This window comes from Hemiscyllium ocellatum, chromosome 3 (assembly GCF_020745735.1).
Source record: "Hemiscyllium ocellatum isolate sHemOce1 chromosome 3, sHemOce1.pat.X.cur, whole genome shotgun sequence".
Lineage (NCBI taxonomy): Eukaryota > Metazoa > Chordata > Chondrichthyes > Orectolobiformes > Hemiscylliidae > Hemiscyllium > Hemiscyllium ocellatum.
The window spans coordinates 26405338-26424503 of NC_083403.1; the positions used below are offsets into that span (position 1 = coordinate 26405338).

At 48.3% G+C, this 19166-nt stretch overlaps 1 protein-coding gene across 3 annotated transcripts in view; it reads left to right on the plus strand.

Annotated features, from left to right (window-relative positions):
* Window positions 1-1289: 1289 nt before the first annotated feature.
* mocs1 (molybdenum cofactor synthesis 1) overlaps window positions 1290-19166 on the plus strand; it is a 48091-nt gene continuing 30214 nt past the window's right edge. For all 3 annotated transcript variants that reach the window (XM_060849151.1, XM_060849161.1, XM_060849169.1), the window contains exons 1-3: window positions 1290-1486; window positions 12116-12251; window positions 15163-15330. In XM_060849151.1, the coding sequence (XP_060705134.1) occupies window positions 1328-1486; window positions 12116-12251; window positions 15163-15330 (463 nt within the window). In that variant the 5' untranslated portion in view covers window positions 1290-1327. The remainder of the gene's footprint in view (window positions 1487-12115; window positions 12252-15162; window positions 15331-19166) is intronic.

A 19166-nucleotide genomic window follows, 5' to 3' on the forward strand; every position in this document is an offset into this window, starting at 1 on the left:
TTCAAAAGAAAGTAAAGGTGCAATGAACAAAACTGACAAACTTTTTTTTCAAAAACGGAGTCTTTTTATTAGCCATAAATATATTGGAGAGGATGAGGGAGGGAATTTATTTTTAACAACAAGAGTCATTTGATAGCCTCATGATAAATCTGTTCACATGTAGTTCCAGTTAGCATGAGAAACTGGGGAAGAACCTGTTCAGCGACTCTTGCGGGAGATGGGCCCGAAGCAGGAAAACTTGCAAATGTGACAGCCCCAGGAATATGGCCAATGAAGTTGGACATGATGTGATGGTGCTGATGTTGGTCTGGGGTGGACAAAGTTAAAAATCAGTCACAATTAGAGTGGTGCTGGAAAAGTACAGCAGATCAGGCAGCTTAGGAGGAGCAGGAAAATGGACAAACGCCCTTCAATCAGGAATAGGAGAGTTCAAAATCACATAAGGGCAGCACGGTGGCACAGTGGTTAGCACTGCTGCCTCATAGCGCCAGGGACCTGGGTTCAATTCCCGCCTCAGGCGACTGTCTGTGTGGAGTTTGCACGTTCTCCCTGTGTCTGCATGGGTTTCCTCCGGGTGCTCCGGTTTCCTCCCACAGTCCAAAGATGTGCGGGTCAGGTGAATTGGCCATGCTAAATTGCTCGAAGTGTTAGGTAAGGGGTAAATGTAGGGATATGGGTGGGTTGCGCTTCGGCGGGTCGGTGTGGACTTGTTGGGCCGAAGGGCCTGTTTCCACACTGTAAGTAATCTAATCTAATAAAACAAGGTTATGAAGTTGGAGGCACATGCATGTGTACTTTGGGGATATGAGGGACGCACTCTGCACAAATTAGCTCTTGAGTATGTGCCTCTTGTGAAGTTGAAGAGAAGTTTACGAGGAATTAAACTCAGACCTCTCATTACCCATATTTGCTTCGTCACTCTGGGGGCAAAAGGCTAATGTGGCTTTTATATAGTATTTCAATCGCAAACATTGCGCACAGAGGGGGTGTGTCACCATCTCTCCGCCCTCTGACAGATAAAGAAAATAAGTGCAGTGGGTGGGGAGACTGACATTTCCTTCTAAATTAGGCCATCCGTGCGAGCAACGCCTACACTTTGCAAGTGGGGTCAAAGGAGGGCTATTGTAGTTCCCAGCCTCCGGGCGGCCGCTGACTTTCAATGGGGACCGGGCTCCAAACGGACTACAAGTCCCAGTGCGCAGGGCGGTGAGCATGCGTACTGGAGCCACCGCCCTCTTGGTGATTGACAGGCAATTCCTGGGCAGGGGTTCTATTGCATTTGGCTGCGCTGCGCTTGGAAGACGCGGCTTCTCCACCGGCAGTGGCAATGGCTGGGTGCAGTACCGTTTCCCCGGCTCTCCTGCACCGAATAGCTAAACAGTGTTGGAGGCAGCGTTTTCAGTGCGGCGGTCTCTCCTCTGTCCGGGAAAAATGCATGGCCAGCAACCCGCTGCCGGAGCCGGCACCGAACGGGGAGGCTGCAGGAGTGAGTTTGCAAAGTTTTGTTTTCTATTGATAATTCTTCTCTCGTGTGTATTATTGGGCCAGGGGTTGGATCTGCGTCCCTCTCAGCCCTTTAAATACACAGCTCCGAGACTCTGCTGCTTCAATAGACAGACATAGTTGAGTATCTCAACAAAACAGAACAAAAAAAGACAACGCGTTGGAGATGGAAACAAGAGTAAATGTTTGGAGTTGTTGAGGAACTGGGAGTAACAGATCAAGTTGTGACAAATGCGAAGCTCGTCCAAAGGTAGCAGGCTGCAGGGCAAAAAGAAAGGGAAAGGTGATATGTGGGAGAGAATCAACTGATTAAAGAGTCAAAGTGCAACCTACATCTAATAATGATATGTGACAGTAAATTAGTCCAGAAGAGCAATAGAGCCAGACTTGTACAGCACGGAAACCGACCCTTTGGGTCAATTCGACCGTGCCGACCAGATAGCCCAATCCGACCCCGTCCCATTTCAGAATCAGCGTCTCTAGTATGGAAACAGGCCATTCGGCCCAATAGGTCCACACCAACTCTGTACAGCATCCCACCCCGACTCTCACCCGGCCCGTATCCCTCTAAACCCTTCCTATTCATATACCCATCCAGATGCCTTTTAAATGTTGAAATTGTACCAGCCTCCACCACTTCCTCTGGCAGCTCATTCCATACACGTGCCACCCTCTGTGTGGAAAAAGTTGCCCCTTAGGTCTCTTTTATACCTTTTTCCCTCTCATTCTACACCTCTACCCTCTAGTTTTGGACTCCCTCCACCCTAAGAAAAAGAACTTGCCTATTAACTCTATCCACACCCTTCATGATTTTGTAAACCTTTTAGATTCCCCCTCAGTGTCTGGGGGGGAAACAGCCCCGGCCTATTCAGCCTCTCCCTGCCTAAACAGCCTCAAACCGTCCAGCCCCGGCGACATGTTTCTAAATCTTTCCTGCATCCTTTCAAGTTGAACAACATCCTTCCTATAGAAAGGTGACCAGAATTGTATGCAGTATTCCACAAGTGGCCTAATCATTGTCCTGTACAGATGCAACATGACTCCCAGCTCGTATACTCGATGTTATGACCAATGAAGACAAGCGTTCCAAACTCCTTTTTATCACCCTGTCTACTTGCAACTCTACTGTCAATGAACTATGGACCTAAACCGCTAAGTCTCTTTGTTTGGCCCAGCAATCACTTCCCTAGCTTCCCACAGAGGTCTGGGGTACACCTGATCAGGTCTTGGAGAATTATCCACTGTATGCATTTTAAGACCACCAGCACCTCTCTTCTGTAATATAGGCACTTTTCAAGATATCACTATTTATTTCCCCATGTTCTCTTGCTTCCATGTCCTTCTCTACGGTAAATACTAATGCAAAATACTTGTTCCTGATGAAGGGCTTATGCTCAACGTCGAATTCCCTATTCCTGAGATGCTGCCTAACCTGCTGTGCTTTAACCAGCAACACATTTTCAGCTTGTTTAATATATCACCTATCTTCTGTGGTTCCACACATAGGATAAAGATCAAAGAGGTCATCTGTTCTCTCCTTAGTTACTGTTTCGCCCTTAACATATTTGTAGAAACTTTTTGGATTCTCCTTAACTCTTACTTGCCAAATCTATCACATGTCCCCTTTCTGCGCTCCTGGTTTCCCTCTTGAGTATACTCCTACTGCCCTTATACTCTTCTAAGGATTCACTCGATCTCAGCTGGTAAATGTGTCCTTTTTCTTGATTCGAGCATTGGTTTCTCTAGTCTTCCAGAATTCCTTGTTCCTGCCAGCCTCGCCCATGATCCTAGAGTCATAGAGATGTACAGCACAGAAACAGCCCCCGACCAGATATCTGAAATAAATCTAGTCCCATTTGCCAGCATTTGGCCCATATCCCTCCAAACCCTTCCTATTCGTATACCCATTTGGATGCCTTTTAAATGTTGTCATTGTACCAGCCTCCTCCGGCAGCTCATTCCATACACGCACCACCCTCTGTATGAAAAAATTGTGCCTTATGTCTCTTTGATATCTTTCCCCCCTCACTTTAAACCTATGTCCTCTACTTTTGGACTCTCTCACCCCAGGGAAAAAAAATTACCCTATCCATGTTCCTCATGGTTTTATAAACCTCTAAGGTCACCCCTCAGCCTCCGACACTCCAGGGAAAACAGCCCCAGCATATTTAGCCTCTCCTTGTATCTCCAACCCTCCGACCTAACAGGAACATACTGTCTCTCATTATCTCGTTCTTAAAGGATCCTACTTTCCAACCGTCCCTTTATCTGCAATCAGCTTCCCCCAATCAACATTTGAAAATTCCCATCTAATACTGTCGAAATTGGCCTTACTCCAATTTAGAACTTTAACTAAAGTGAGTGGCACGGTGGTTAGCACTGCTGCCTCACAGCGCCAGAGACCCGGCGACTCTGTGTGGAGTTTGCACGCTCTCCCCGTGTCTACGTGGGTTTCCTCCGGGTGCTCTGGTTTCCTCCCACAATCTAAAAGTGTGCAGGTCAGGTGAATTGACCATGCTAAATTGCCCGTAGTGTTAGGTGAAGGGGTAAATGTAGGGGAATGGGTCTGGGTGGGTTGCGCTTCGGTGGGTCGGTGTGGACTTGTTGGGTCAAAGGGCCTGTTTCCGCACTGTAAGTAATCTATCTAGAGTTGCATTTTATAATCCTGAAACTCCTTCCTGAAAAGCAGAGTGGGTGAAACTACATCCCAAGGACAGCAGCAGTTCAAAATGTCATTTCCCCACTTCCTGGCCTGGAAGGATTGACATATGGAGAACAATCTACATCAGTCAGAAGTTTAGAGCAGTCAGGGGAAATTTTATAGGAACCTATAAAATTCTGACTGGACTACACATGGTAAAGGCAGAAAGGATATTCCTGATGACCAGGGAGTCCAGGGCCGGGGGTAAGAACCTAAACGTATCAGGGAAGCATCTCACGCTGAGTTGAGGAGAAATTTCTTCACCCAGAGAGTGGTGGATCTGTGGAAGGTCCTGCCACAGAAAATGGCTGAGGTGAAAACATTGAATGTTTTCAGGAAGGAGTCAAATATCATTCTTAGAGCTAAAGGGATCAAAGAATCTTGGGAGAAAACCAGAACAGGGGACGGAGTCGGATGCTAAAATAAGACAAAGAATTACAGGTGATGGAGATTGGAAACAAAAACAGAAACAGAAATTTCTGACTTGGCTGCGATCATATTGAATGGTGGAGCAGACTTGATGGGCCGAATGGTCTGCTGCTGCTCTTATTTCCTGTTTCTCAAGGGGCACATAAGCATGGCAATAACTGCCACATCCTGAGAATGAACAAGAAAAGTTTTTTTGTAACCATCTGAAAGCCCTCAAAAGCAAAGTGCTTTGAGAGTGTTGTCGCCATGGGGGCAGGTGGGTGTCGCCACGGGGACGTGGGGGGTGTGTAGATGTTGCCACGGTGACGTGAGAACGTGGGGTTGTCACCACAGCGACGGGGTTGGGTTGTCAACGTGACATCAGCATCAGCAACATCTCCTGCTGGAGATGCAAAACAGGGACAGGGGGACAGAGCTTGAACTTGACCAGGAGGGTGTGAAGCACCTGATCAAAGATGGAATGCTTTACCTCAAGGTTGCGCTTGTGTTTCACTGATGGCTGAAGTCAGAGTGGGAAGGACAGTTTGAATTCCCCAGCATTGGAAACCTTTACTACAGACTGAATACGCTCATTCTGCAAAGCTGTTCCTCAATCTGTCTGTAAGCTCCAAAATGGTGTCATGTTCAACACCACATTGTGAGTCGAAGGGCCTGTACTGTACAGCCCTACATAGGGGGAGGCCATACTGTGAACAACAAACATAGAAAACGCTAAATTGAAAGAATGGCAAATAAGCCGTCTTTCTACTTGAAAGAATATTTTTTTTTGGTGCGGGGCTTCAGGGAGCAGAGAGAGACAGCAGGTTAAAACAAAAAGATAGGTGTTGCATTGTATGGAAAAATGCTGGGGGAGAAGGGGCTGATTTAAGGAATGGGGAAGGGTGATGTGTAAGGAAAAGGAACACTGAAAGGGGAAGGGTATGTTTGGTTGAGGAATTTCTGTGGGAAGGACTCACGTTATGGAATAGATGGGGATGAGAAGTCGGGAGAATAAAACGGGAAGGCATGTTTTTAATCAGTAAGGGAATCGAGGGTTATGGGGAAAAGTGGAGTTGAGGATGATCAGGTCAGTCTCCTTCCGTGGCAGAGCAGACTTGATTGGTCTATTTCTACATCTGGTGCAATCCTCAGTGATTATGTGGCCACTGTCAGAATTGGCCGCAGCCACAGAGCAGGCGGGAAACTGTTGGCAGCGAAATCTGGGAACAGAAAATGCTTTGGAAACTCCCACGTACTTGGAAGTCATGTCAGAATAACATTGTTCAATTCCCTTGGCGATTATATTCAGAAGAAACTTGCATCAGGACATCTCAGCTCTGCACAGCTACTGAAGTGTATCTTGGCGTTGTCTGGGCATGCTGACGTCAGTCCTCGCACAGCACGCTCCCACAGGCAGCACAGTGAAAACTGACATGACCATCTGTTTCTCAATGGGGTTAGTTTGAGGGATGGTGTCAATGGGACTGGAGGAACCTCCCTGTTTTCTCGTGGGGGTGGGAGGGTGGAAATCTAGAATGCACTGCCTAGAGGCAGAAATGTGCACATGGTTAATTAAGTATTTGTACTGCCATAACATGGTGGCTATGAGCCAAGTGGAATTAGTGTAGACAGGTCAGCGCAACCTCACTGGGCTGAAGGACCTCTTTTGTGTAGTATGAGACTGAGCTGCAGTGCTATGCAATTCTCTATGTCCTCCTGAGGGCCATCCACTTTAGAAAGTGTAGATTATATTTAAATGGAGAGAGACTACAAAGTTTACTTGTACACCAATCACAAAAGGGTGGCCTCTGTTGCAAACAGGTAAGGGTCTAAAAATGGGGGAATCTTGCTACAATTGTACATAGAACATTAAGCGCAGTACAGGCCCTTCGGCCCTCGATGTTGCACCAACCTGTCATACCAATCTGAAGCCCATCTAACCTACACTATTCCATTCCCATCCATATGCTTATCCAATGACCATTTAAATGCCCTTTAAGTTGGTGAGTTTATTATTGTTGCAGGCAGTGCATTCACACCCCTACTGCTCTCTGAGTAAAGAAACTACCTCTGACATCTGTCCTATTATCGATCACCCCTCAATTTAAAGCTTTGTCCCCTCATGCTGGCTATCGCCATCCAAGGAAAAAGGCTCTCACTGTCTAAACCAGGATTTAGATGAGACCGATCTGTGGTACTGTGTACAAGTTGTGTTACCCTTTTCAAAAGCATATGCTGTCATTTACATCACCTGACCTGATCAAAATACTAAGCTTGCATTCTTTTGTTGAGGATGGAAGGATGCCAGTCATATTGGAAACAGTTCAGAAATGTTTCCCAAGGGCAGCACAGTGACTCAGCGGTTAGCATGGCTGCCCCACAGCGCCATGGAGCCCTGGGTTTGATTCCAGCCCCGGAGTGGAGTTCACACGTTCCCTCCGTGTCTATGTGGGTTTCCTCCCACAGTCCTAAGACCGTGCAGGTTAGCTGCACTGGCCGTGTTAAATTGTTCACAGCGTCCAGGGATGTGTAGGCTTAGATGTGTTAGCCATGGGAAACGCAGGGTCACAGGGATAGTTGTGGTGGGTGTGTGGGGGAGGTGGGGGGCTTTGGGGTGGGGGGGGTTGGGTTGGGGAGGTGGTGGTTCTTGGGTGGGATGCTCTCCAGAATGTCAGTGTGGGCTGGATGGGCCAAATAAATGCAGTGACTTTGAGAAAAAGTTGGCCCTATGTTCATGACAGTTTCAAGAATGTAGGGCGATCTTATGAGCAATCTATCGGGGGCTGGGCGTTCTGAGAGACTGTTGCCCCTCTGGGGGATAATCTCCAAGTCTGGGTATAGTTTCACAGTAAGTTGACTCCCATTTAAGACAGAGATGGCTAGGTATTCATTTTCTGAGTCAAGTTGGAGAATGCCAAAGTCTTTTCTGGAATGTAGTTGAGGTAATGTCATCAAATATCCCCCAGTGCTGAGGTGGGCAGATCGCCAACCGATTCCAGGGCTTTTGGTGTTGGAGTTGGGGCTGTGGTCAAATCAATCATCGAGTGGCACAGAGTCTGGCTGAATGGGTCTCCAGCTTTTCCGATGTCGTCTTCTGATTATGTAGGTGCCTCAGTTTGACGATTCATTCAAGAACTGGGAGCATTCCTTCAGTGTTAGACTGGGAATGCCGGCCTGGATTACACCTGCAAGTCTCTGGGAGGAAGCAGAAGTTTCAAACAGCTCCCCCCCCCCCACCCCGTGCCACCAACTCCGAGGTGAGAACGTGCCCCTTACAAAATTCTCTCCTCTTGGGTCTCGGTTCTACTTGAATATGTTGCTTCTGTGGTGTTGTACAGAGGGAATTCGAATAAAGGTTTTGTTTTGGTTTTCCTGAGTAGAGAATTACCTCCGAGAGGATGGAGTTGGCGAGAGCTGGGGAAGAGCTCCGCAATGACAGAGCGACTCCGTGACTAGGCCATTATTGACTGTTAACCGACTGTGTGCAAGGACTGGGAGCGTTTTTTGCTTAGTGTTTGATAGTGACTGCCAGAGATTGTTGAGGTTTTGATGAGTAAGCGTTTCCCAGCAGTGTGTCGCCAGCTATTGCCGAGAGTTCTGAGAATTGTCAATATTGGCTCAGGAGATTTAAATTTTTTTTGTCATTTGCCTGAAGATAATGTCAGGAGTCCCCTAGAGTTTTAGCAGCAGAGCACCTCTGAAGGTGAGACGAAATCAGTTGGCCACTTTGTAATGGGGGTGAGTCCCTTGCCTCCTACTTCAAGGGAAACTGATACATTCCGTTCCATAGCAGTAGTTTAATGGTTCCTGTTTGGTTTGGGAGGGTATGGAGCTCTGTGTGTTTGAACTGTTTCCTCGTCCACAGCAGAAAGTGGAGAACCACGCTTTGGGTGAACTAGCCGAGTGTGTTAAAGTAGTGGGTAAAGCTCCAAATGACAGTGAGAGTATTCACCATCTTGGCGTTCAATGAAACACTGAGCTGTGCTTATGGTTGCTGTTTGTAACGGATGCATTGGCGTCCATCTTGGCGACACCATATGGCTCATCAGCTCCTGAAAACCACCTCCATGTTTCCACCACGTTCCTAACGAGTCTATTCTCAGGCTCCCTTTCTGGCCTTACCTCCATGAGCTGAGTTGTCCAAATCCCTGCTACTCCAAATTTGTGATGACCTTACTGGACCCTTCCCTCCATTCCTCCACTCCCCACCCCTTTTCCTCCTCCCCTCCTTCCACCTTGCTGTTCTCTCCTTCCTCCTCCCACCTCCACTCCCCCTCCTTATTCCACCTCCTTCCCCGCCTTATGACCTGACAATTTGACTGAGGTTTTGGTTGTGTGATCTAAGATTGTCTCTATCTTTGTTGTTTTTTGAGATCGCCTCGAATGAAGGCTTTGACATTTTAGAATCGTATAAGTGTCATCTAAATGCTTGCCTGAGCGCTGAGCAGACCGTGGCTGTGGGGGTGTCACATTGTGTTGAAGTGACAATGCAGGTTGTTGAGTTTGAGCAGAAAGAGGAAATGTTAATATTGGAATCGAAGCAGCATGTAATGGAAGGACAGGGCGTGGACACGGACCTCTGAGAGGGAAGAATTGTGTTCACACTCTGATCGGGATCAGGATGGGCATTGGCAGTTTTGTCAAAGTGGTGCGTATTTCTGCACAGCGGTGTGTTGGTCAGATAGTTTGCGGTGGAATTAAATCTGTTGAGTCTCTCTCTTGCTTGGAGTGAGATTAGCCAAGTGGGAGATGTCGTTACACCATTATCCTAGACTCTATCCTAGAGAAAATTCATTGGGAGCATAGCATGATGGCATTTGGAAAGTTGGGATCAATGAAAGCCAGCCTTTGACTCTCTCTGTCTCTCTTGTGTAGGAGTCAGAGTTTGGTGGGTAAGTTGTCATTGTCCATTTTGCTGCGTCAGATTGGTGCAATGTGTAGGAATCTCACTCTACAGTGTCATCTCTTAGGAATTTCTTCCCTTTTTTCTTCTGTACTAAGTTGCATAATTTTAACCACTTTGCGTTGAGGAGATGTGTCCTCCGATACCTCAGTCTTTAGTTCCTTCAGAAGCATCCCCCTCCACTTTTCCTCCACCTTTCCCTTGCAGAAACTTGTCACCGCAGCTTTGTCCGTGGATTGAGGTTTTGGTCACCTGATGTAACCCTCACGTTTGAGTAGCCTCCTCTGCAGAGTCCTGACTGCTGTGTGGGCGCCATGCAAATGCACATTATTGGCAGAGTTGTTGAGGACGTGGGGGTGGGGGGAGATGGTGGGGAAGATGGGTTAGTGGACAGGAAATAAGCTTCATTTCTGGTGATAGCTGTTTCTGGGAAACAGGTCGATAAAGACTGTGTGTCAGGATTGGCTATAGTTTGTACAATTTGTAAAATGCATTCCGGAAATGTTTGTGAACCAAGCGTAGCGTGGCCAAAGGGTCCCTCTTCAGACTAGCTTTCGGTCATCCGGTCAAGTCACCGTGTTCCCTCTTGTTCCTGGATGAGTCCAAAGTCTGATACTCTGGTGAGGTAATTTGGTCACCATGGGGACCAGTCCTAAATCTGAACCTTCTCGTATGGTAAATCTCTTGTGTAGTATTCCTGCCACAGGGAAATATGTGTCAACTTGCTCTCTCCAAAACCATGTGAGTGTGTTCCCTTGGCAGTCGCAGTCTCTGAGTGGTCTTCCCTGAGCATGTGTCTCTCACTCCTGAACCTCCCTTCCCATAATTCTCTCTGGCAACCCCCTACACCCCTCCATCACGCGCTCTCTCACTTTATCCTGACCAGCTTTAATCAGACTGCTACAGAAGGATGTTGTGAAACTTGAAAGGGTTCAGGAAAGATTTACAAGGATGTTGCCAGGGCTGGAAGGTTTAAGTTATAGGGAGAGGCTGAACAGGCAGGGGCTGTTTTCTCTGGAGCGTCGGAGGCTGAGGGGTGACCTTATAGAGATTTACGAAATTATGAGGGGCATGGATAGGGTGAATCGACAAGGACTTTTCCCTGGGGTGGAGGAGTCTAAAACTAGAGGGCATAGGTTTAGTGTCAGTGGGGAAAGATTTAACAGGTAGATATGATGGAAAACATACCAAACACCACCTTCACTATCCTATCTACCTGTGACTCCACTTTCAAGGAGCTATGAACCTGCACTCCAAGGTCTTTTTGTTCAGCAACACTCCCTAGGACCTTACCATTTAAGTGTATAAGTCGTGCAAGATTTGCTTTCCCAAAATGCAGCACCTCGCATTTGTCTGAATTAAACTCCATCTGCCACTTCTCAGTCTGAATGAATCCAGTCCCATTTGCCAGAACTTGGCCCATATCCCTCGAAACCCTTCCTATTCATATTCCCATCCAGATACTTTGTAATTGTACCAGCCTCCACCACATCCTCTGGCAGCTCATTCCACACATGTACCACCCTCTGTGTGGAAAAGGTTATCCCTTTTAAATTTCTCCCCTCTGACACTAAACCTATGCCCTCTAGTTTTAGACTCCTCCACCCCAGGGAAAAGTCCTTGTCGATTCACCCTATCGATGTCCCTCATAATTTTGTAAATCTCTATAAGGTCACCCCTCAGCCTCCGACACTCCAGGGAAAACAGCCCCAGCGTGTTCAGCCTCTCCCTATATCTCAAACCCTCCAACCCTGGCAACATCCTTGTAAATCTTTTCTGAACCCTTTTCAAGTTTCACAACATCTTTCCGATAAGAAGGAGACCAGAATTGCACGCAATATTCCAACAGTGGTCTAACCAATGTCCTGACCAATAAAGGAAAGCATACCAAACGCCGCCTTCACTTTTATTGGTCAGAGTATTGAGTACAGGAGTGGGGAGGTCATGTTGCAGCTATTCAGGACATTGGTTAGGCTACTGTTGGAATATTGCATGCAATTCTGGTCTCCTTCCTATCAGAAAGATGTTGTGAAACTTGAAAAGGTTCAGAAAAGACTTACAAGGATGTTGCCAGGGTTGGAGGATCTGAGCTACAGGGAGAGGCTGAACAGGCTGGGGCTGTTTTCCCTGGAGCGTCGGAGGCTGAGGGGTGACTTTAATTTTGTAAACCTCTATATGTGGGGCATGGATAGGATATATAGACCAAGCCTTTTCCCTGGGGTCGGGGAGTCCAGAACTAGAGGGCATAGGTTTAGGGTGAGAGGGGAAAGATATAAAAGAGACCTAAGGGGCAGCTTTTTCACACAGTGGTACGTGTGTGAAATGAGCTGCCAGAGGATGTGGTGGAGTGGGGTACAATTGTGACATTTTAAGAGGCATTTGGATGGGTATATGAATAGGAAGGGTTTGGAGGGATATGGGCTGGGTGCTGGCAGGTGGGACTAGATTGGGTTGGGATGTCTGGTCGGCACGGACAGGTTGGACCGAAGGGTCTGTTTCTGTGCTGTACATCTCTATGACTCTGACCAGGAGTTGAGTCTGCAGCATTGGCGATGTGAAAGCTAGTTTGTTCCTCACTCCTTCTCCCTCCTTCGTTTCAGGATAGACTGGGATTCGTGAAAAGCCGCGGTTTTATCCGTGAGCCACCGCTGCCGTTCTCTGCCTTTCTGACGGACAGCTTTGGGAGACAGCACAGCTATCTCCGGATCTCCCTGACGGAAAAGTGTAATCTCCGCTGTAAGTCTGACGACCGTGAGAGTCTGTGTCCAATACTAGAGGCACTGGGGTGGGGTGTCTGACTGCATCAACTCACCGATTGACGTTAGCGCTGTAGAGTGAGCCATTTTTTGTTTCCTGAGCTGACCTTTTAAGCTCAGCTTACCCCGTACCGTGTCAGGATTCCCAAAACGCGCGGCCACCCCAACGGAATTTTGAGGGAAACTGGTTCAGAGCCAGCAATGGTTGACATGGAATTCTGGGATATGTTCGCCCAGTTGAGACCCCTCAAAATCTTCCCATCTTTTCTTGTTACTCGTTCACAGGATGTGGGCATCATTTATTACCGAGAGGGCAGCTCAGAGTCCGTAAGAGATCGAAGCAGGAGTTAGGCCATTCAGCCCATCGAGTCTGCTTCGCCATTTTATCGTGGCTGATAAGTTTCTCATTCCCATTCTCCCACCGTCTCCCTGTAACCCTTGATACCTCTTTGACAATCAAGAACCTATCTCTGTCTTAAGTAAACTCACTGACCTGGCCTCCACAGCCTTCTGTAGCAGTGAGTCCCATAAATTCACCACTCCCTGGCTGAAGAAGTTTCTCTTTATCTCCATTCTAAATGGTCTTCCCTTTACTCTAAGGCTATGCCTTTGGGTCCTAGTCTCTCCTACCAACGGAACTATCTTCCCAAAATCCACTTTGCCCAGGCCATTCAGTATTCTGTAAGTTATCCATGTTGCTGTGGGTCTAGAGTCACATGTAGGCCAGACCTGGTAAGGATGGCAGATTCCTGTTGGAAAGGACATTAGTGAACCAGCTGGGTTTTTACAGAAGTTGATGAGATCTAATTCACGGTGAACATCTGACTGTTTGTTTTATTGAATTCAGATTTCACCATCAGCCTTGGTGGGATTTGAACCGGGGTCCCCAAAAGGATTGTTTGTTTTTTTTTAAATCTCATTCATGAGATGAGAGCATCACTGACTGGGCCAGCATTTTTTGCCCATCCCTATTTGCCCGGAGGGCAGTTAAGTGTCGACCACATTGCTGTGGGTCTGGAGTTACATGTAGGCCGGACCACGTGAGGAAGGCAGATTGCTTCCCTAAAGGGCATTAGTGAACCGGATTGATTTTTCTGACAATTGACAATGGATTCATCAGGAGACCCATAATTCCAGAGTTTTATTGAATTCAAATTCCACCATCGACCAGGGCAGGATTTGAACCCAGGTGTCCAAAACATTACTCTGGATTAACAGTCTCATGATAATACTATTGTCTGCCCCAGGCTTCCTAGCTTAACCATCCTGCAAAATAATTCTTGCCTCCTGCTCCCCTATTGGTGGGGGTAGCCTGGCAGACCGATGTCTTCGGCGTGATTGGCTCGGGTAGCTATGGGAAGGTAATAGATATTTTGTTTTTAATTTGAAAAGCCTCTGTAGTTGAAATGATTCCCTGTCCCTCATTTCCCCTGCTCTCCAAGCCTGTCTATAACATCAGGAGCCACTCCCTGTGGATTTACACTTGGGCTTGCGCTTTTAAAGCTGCACTCCTAAAACGTAGCATCCAGACCTTGGGTGCCAGGATCGAACTGTGCTGAAAATGGAAGGGCGTTTGGGGGGGGTGGAGGTGGTGGAGTCTGCCCTCCCCTGAGTGTGTGGGGTTGGTGGGTGGGGTGGAGGGGTGGCTTCTGACTCAGTCCCCTCACCCTGCTGGACCAGGACTGAGCGAGATACTGAGGCTGGGAGCCTGAAGTCAGCAATGAACTAAACAAGGCCGCTCAGTTGAGTGATGCGCAAAAAAAAAAGCACAGAATGTTCTAGAAGTCTGAAACTGACGCAGGGAACACTGGAGAACCTTCAGCAGTATCTACAGAGAGACAGCGAGAAACTGAGTAAACGTCTCGAGTGCGGCTCCAGGTCAGGAATAAGCAAATTCCGAGGAAGCGTCAAACTAGAATTCATAGAATTGCTACAGTGTGGTGGCAAGCCATTTGGCCCATCGAAACCACACCGATCCTCTGAAGAGTATCCCACCCAGACCCCTACCCTTCCCCTGCAACCCAGCATTTCCCACAGCCAATTCATCTGACCTGCCCGTCTTTGGACTGTGGGAGGAAACTGGAGCACCCGGAGGAAACCCACGCTGACACGAGGAGAATGTGCAAACTCCAGAGACTGTCGTCCGAGGCTGGGATCGAACCCAGGTTCCTGGCGCTCTGAGGCGGCAGTGCAATGTGAAACATTAACTCACTCACTCACTGTGTCTGTGCAGATGCTGCCATCACTTTGCTGACTTTCTCCAGCATCCTCTCAGTGTCATGAAGCTCTTTTTGTAGGAGAAAATGTTAAAATCCCGCCCAATCACGTGCACGACATGGTAGGCCAGAAACGGGCTACGTTTTGCCATTGTGGTGGTATCGCAATTTACATCCACCCCAGAGGGATCTGACCACCAATGACCCTGGCACTGACTGCACAGTGGGCACTGCCTGGCACACTCTCCTCATTCCTGATGATGGGATCTGGCCCGAAACGTCGAATTTCCTGTTCCTTGGATGCTGCCTGACCTGCTGTGCTTTAACCAGCAACACATTTTCAGCTCTGACTGATTTGGATTGTGCCACACAGTTTGGGGGGGGGGGGGGGGATGCTAGGTAAGCAAGCACCTGAGTCAACTGCAAATCTGGACAGATGCCCTGGACTGATTTACTGATTTCTGCATTGCTCTGTCCACCTCATCCCTGGTCTGCCGCGGACTGATTGACTGACTGTTCCTGCATTGCTCTCTTCCCTCTCCCTATCCCCCAGCATGCTCCAGACTGACTTGACCAATTTCTGCATCGCTCTGTCCTCCTCCCCATCCCCAGACTCATCGACCACTTTCTGCATTGCTCTCTCTCTCTCCCTCCACATTCCATCACCCCCTACAGGTCAGTACTGCATGCCCGAGGAAGGGGTAAAATTGACACCGAAGCCGCAGCTGTTGACCACCGAGGAGGTCGTGACCCTGGCTCGGCTGTTCGTCCAAGAGGGCGTCGATAAGATCCGGCTGACTGGAGGGGAACCCCTCATCAGGCCTGACGTGGTGTCCATCGTCTGTAAGTCACACACAGCTGTCTGTGGGGGGGAGGGGACTGAATCACAGCAATACTGCTTCCCATGGCAGGGGGAGGGGAAAACCATACAGGCTCCACGGCACGCCTAAAGGCTCTTCAGCCCATCGAGTCTGTGCTAAAAACAACACTGTTCGAGCCTCATTTTCCAGCCTTTTTTCACACGTTGAAAAGGTTTCTTCCTTTAACTAGCCTCCCGGGCAGATTCCCACCTCCCTCTGGGTGAAAACAGTTTTCCTCACATCCACTCCAAACCTCCCACTCCCTGACTTAAATCTACACCTCCTGGTCATTGACCCCTCTCCCCTCCGCCAAGAGGAAATGCGCGTTCCTATCTGTGTCCCTCATCAGTTTATACATCTCAATCGTGTGCTTCCTCGATCTCCTCTGGTCTCAGGGAAATCCCCCAATCTGTCCGGTCTCTCTCCATCACTGAAACTCTCCAGCCCAGGCAACATCCCAGTGAATCTCCGTTGCACCCTCTGCAGTGCTATCACATCCCTCTCCGGGTGTACCCTAACTCCCTAGGGTTTTATACAGTTCCCCCATCACCTCCCTGTCCTTAACCACTCTACCTCGGGTAATAAAGGAAAGTGTGCCAGGTGCTGCCTTACCCAGTGTACATTGTGGTTCTGTTCGCCGAGCTGGGAATTTGTGTTGCAGATGTTTCGTCCCCTGTCTAGGTGACATCCTCAGTGCTTGGGAGCCTCCTGTGAAGCGCTTCTGTGATCTTTCCTCCGGCATTTGTAGTGGTTTGAATCTGCCACTTCCGGTTGTCAGTTCCAGCTGTCCGCTGCAGTGACCGGTACATTGGGTCCAGGTCGATGTGCTTATTGATTGAATCTGTGGATGAATGCCATGCCTCTAGGAATTCCCTGGCTGTTCTGTTTGGCTTGTCCTATAATAGTAGTGTTGTCCCATTGTATCCACCCTAAGGGACCAGTGAACATGCACACCAATGTCCCTCTGATCCTCTGTATTTGCCAGGCTCCTACCCTCCTCCGTGTATTCCTTCATCGTCTTTGTCCTTCCTAAGTGCGTCACCTCTCCATTATCCTGACTGAGTTCATTTGTGTCTGCTCAGCCCGTCTACACCCTCCTATAATCGGAGGCTGTCCACTTCCCTATTTACTACCGCATCACTTTTCTTTATATCGCCATGTACGTTTACCGATCGACCCTCAGAATGGTTTTCAAATGCCACTGATTATCGCAAAAAGGGATTGTGGGATACCAAACTCCATAGTAACAGAGTCCCGCCTGCCGCCGTGATTGTGTTGATCGTAGGACCGATGGGCTGAATGGCCTACTCCTTGCTCCCATCCCTTCAGTCCGTGTGTAACACGCTGTCGCCTTCCAATTCGGAATGAGGGCCAAATGTCGGGTCACGGCACTTCTTTCTCATGCGCCCCCCCCCCCTCGCTGCTGCCCTTCCTTGAAATAGCAGTGGGCATGCTCAGTGGGGAGCCAACTACTTAACCCAAAATTGGCACCTACAACAACGCAGCCCTCCCTCAGGGCACTGTGCATGGGGCTGGACAGTCAGCCTGCTGTTTCCTGCTCCTGTCTCTGGGTCAGATGGTCGAGAGTTGGAACTGCGTGACTGGGGAATGCGCAGGCCATTTTCATACCATAACAAAAAAAACAGCCCACAGCAGTAAGAATCCTCCATATACTCGGGGTTTAAAGTTAAGAATACCGGGAGAATTAGGATAGCAACAAAGGAAAATCAGTCTCCAACGCTCCAGGGAAAACAGCCCCAGCCTGTTCAGCCTCTCCCTGTAGCTCAAATCCTCCAACCCTGGCAACATCCTTGTACATCTTTTCTGAACCCTTTCAAGTTTAATAGCATCTTTCCTATAGCAGGGCAACCAGAATTGCACAGAATATTCCAACAGTGGCCTAACCCATATCCTGTACAGCTGCAACATGACCTTCCAACTCCTGTACTCAATGCTTTGACCAATAAAGGAAAGCATACTAAATGCCTTCTTCACAACCCTATCTACCTGCGACTCCACTTTCAAGGAGCTATGAACCTGCACTCCAAGGTCTCGTTGTTCAGCAGCACTCCCGAGGACCTTACCATTAAGTGTATAAGTCCTGCCCTAATTTGCCTTTCCAAAATGTAGCACCTCACGTTTATCCAAATTAAACTCCATCTGCTGCTTCTCAGTCCATTGGCCCATCTGGTCAAGGTCTCACTGCACTCTGAAGTCACCTGTCTTGCTGTCCACTACACCCCTGATTTTAGCACCATCAGCAAACTTCCTAACTGTACCTCCTACAATCACCTCCAAATAGCTCAGAAGGTTATGAAAGTAAGTGCCACTTGTGAGGTCTGAGTGGGGTACTGATGCAGACCTGCTGTCCCTGGGAGTGTTTGGGGACAGTGTCAAGGGAACTGTACTTCCAGTTGAGAGTGGAGAGTGTCTGACTCTGTATTTAACCCTGTGCTGTCCCTGTCCTGGGAGGGTTTGAGGGGGAACTTTACTTCCTGTTCCCTTTCAGTTATAAAAGAGTAGAGGGAGCTTTGTTTCAGGTTTAAAAGTGGAGCGGGAACATTGCATTCAGTTTGAGTCAAGGCAGGCCTGCTTGGGTTGTAGTCTCTTCCCCTTCCCTGATAGAGCTGTTTTTTTTCTTAATCAAAATTATTATGGGATACAATTCTGTTCTCCCTGCTTGGGAATCATAAAATCCCTACGGTGTGGAAACAGGCCATTTGGCCCAACAAGTCCATACGACCCTCTGAAGAGTATCCCCTCAGACCCATTCCCCTACACTATTACTTTACGTTTACCCCTGACTAATGCACCTAGCCGACACATTAAACACCATGGGCAATTTAGCATGGCCAATTCACCTAACCTGCCCATCTTTGGACTATGGGAGGAAACCAGAGCACCCGGAGGAAACCCACACAGACACAGGGAGAATGTGAAAACTCCACACAGGCAGTTGCCCGATGCTGGAATCGAATCTGGGTCCCTGGTGCTGTGAGGTAGCAGTGCTAACCACTGAGCCACTGTATAGGAAAAGATGTTGGTAAATTTGAAGGAGTGCAGAAAAGATGGGGTGCTTGGCCACAGATCAGACATATCTCAATGAATAGAGGAACAGGTTGGAGGGGCTGAATGGCCGCCTCTTGTTCCCATGTTCCTCGAAGGGTCTGTTTCTGTACTGTACGACTGTGTGTGACTTGTCTGAACAGCAGCAAGTCAATCTTCCAGGATGCGTCTGTTTGCAGCCTTTCCACCAGATGGCAGCATTGGGCAGGTGATGGACCCTTGTACCTTGTCTTAAAGTGACAGGCCGATAATCTTTCGACGTCAATGCAGCTTTATCAGCAGGCAATCTTCCTCGGGACACCTCCCAACCTTGACCAGGAATGGCCATCGGGCTAGAAGGACCTCCTCCATAACTCTACAATAACATGATTTGGAGATGCTGGTGTTGGACTGGGGTGTACAAAGTTAAAAATCCCACAACACCAGGTTATAGTCCAACAGGTTTAATTGGAAGCACTAGCTTTCAATTAAACCTGTTGGACTATAACCTGGTGTTGTGTGATTTTTAACTTTCTACAGTAACAGGCTGTGTAACACACCGAGGAGAAAGTGAGAACTGCAGATGCTGGAGATCAGAGCTGAAAATGTGTTGCTGGAAAAGCACAGCAGGTCAGGCAGCATCCGAGGAACAGGAAATTCGACGTTTCCTGATGAAGGGCTTATGCCCGAAATGTCGGATTTCCTGTTCCTTGGATGCTGCATGACCTGCTCTTTTCCAGCAACACATTTTCAGCTGTGTAACACACCGGGCAG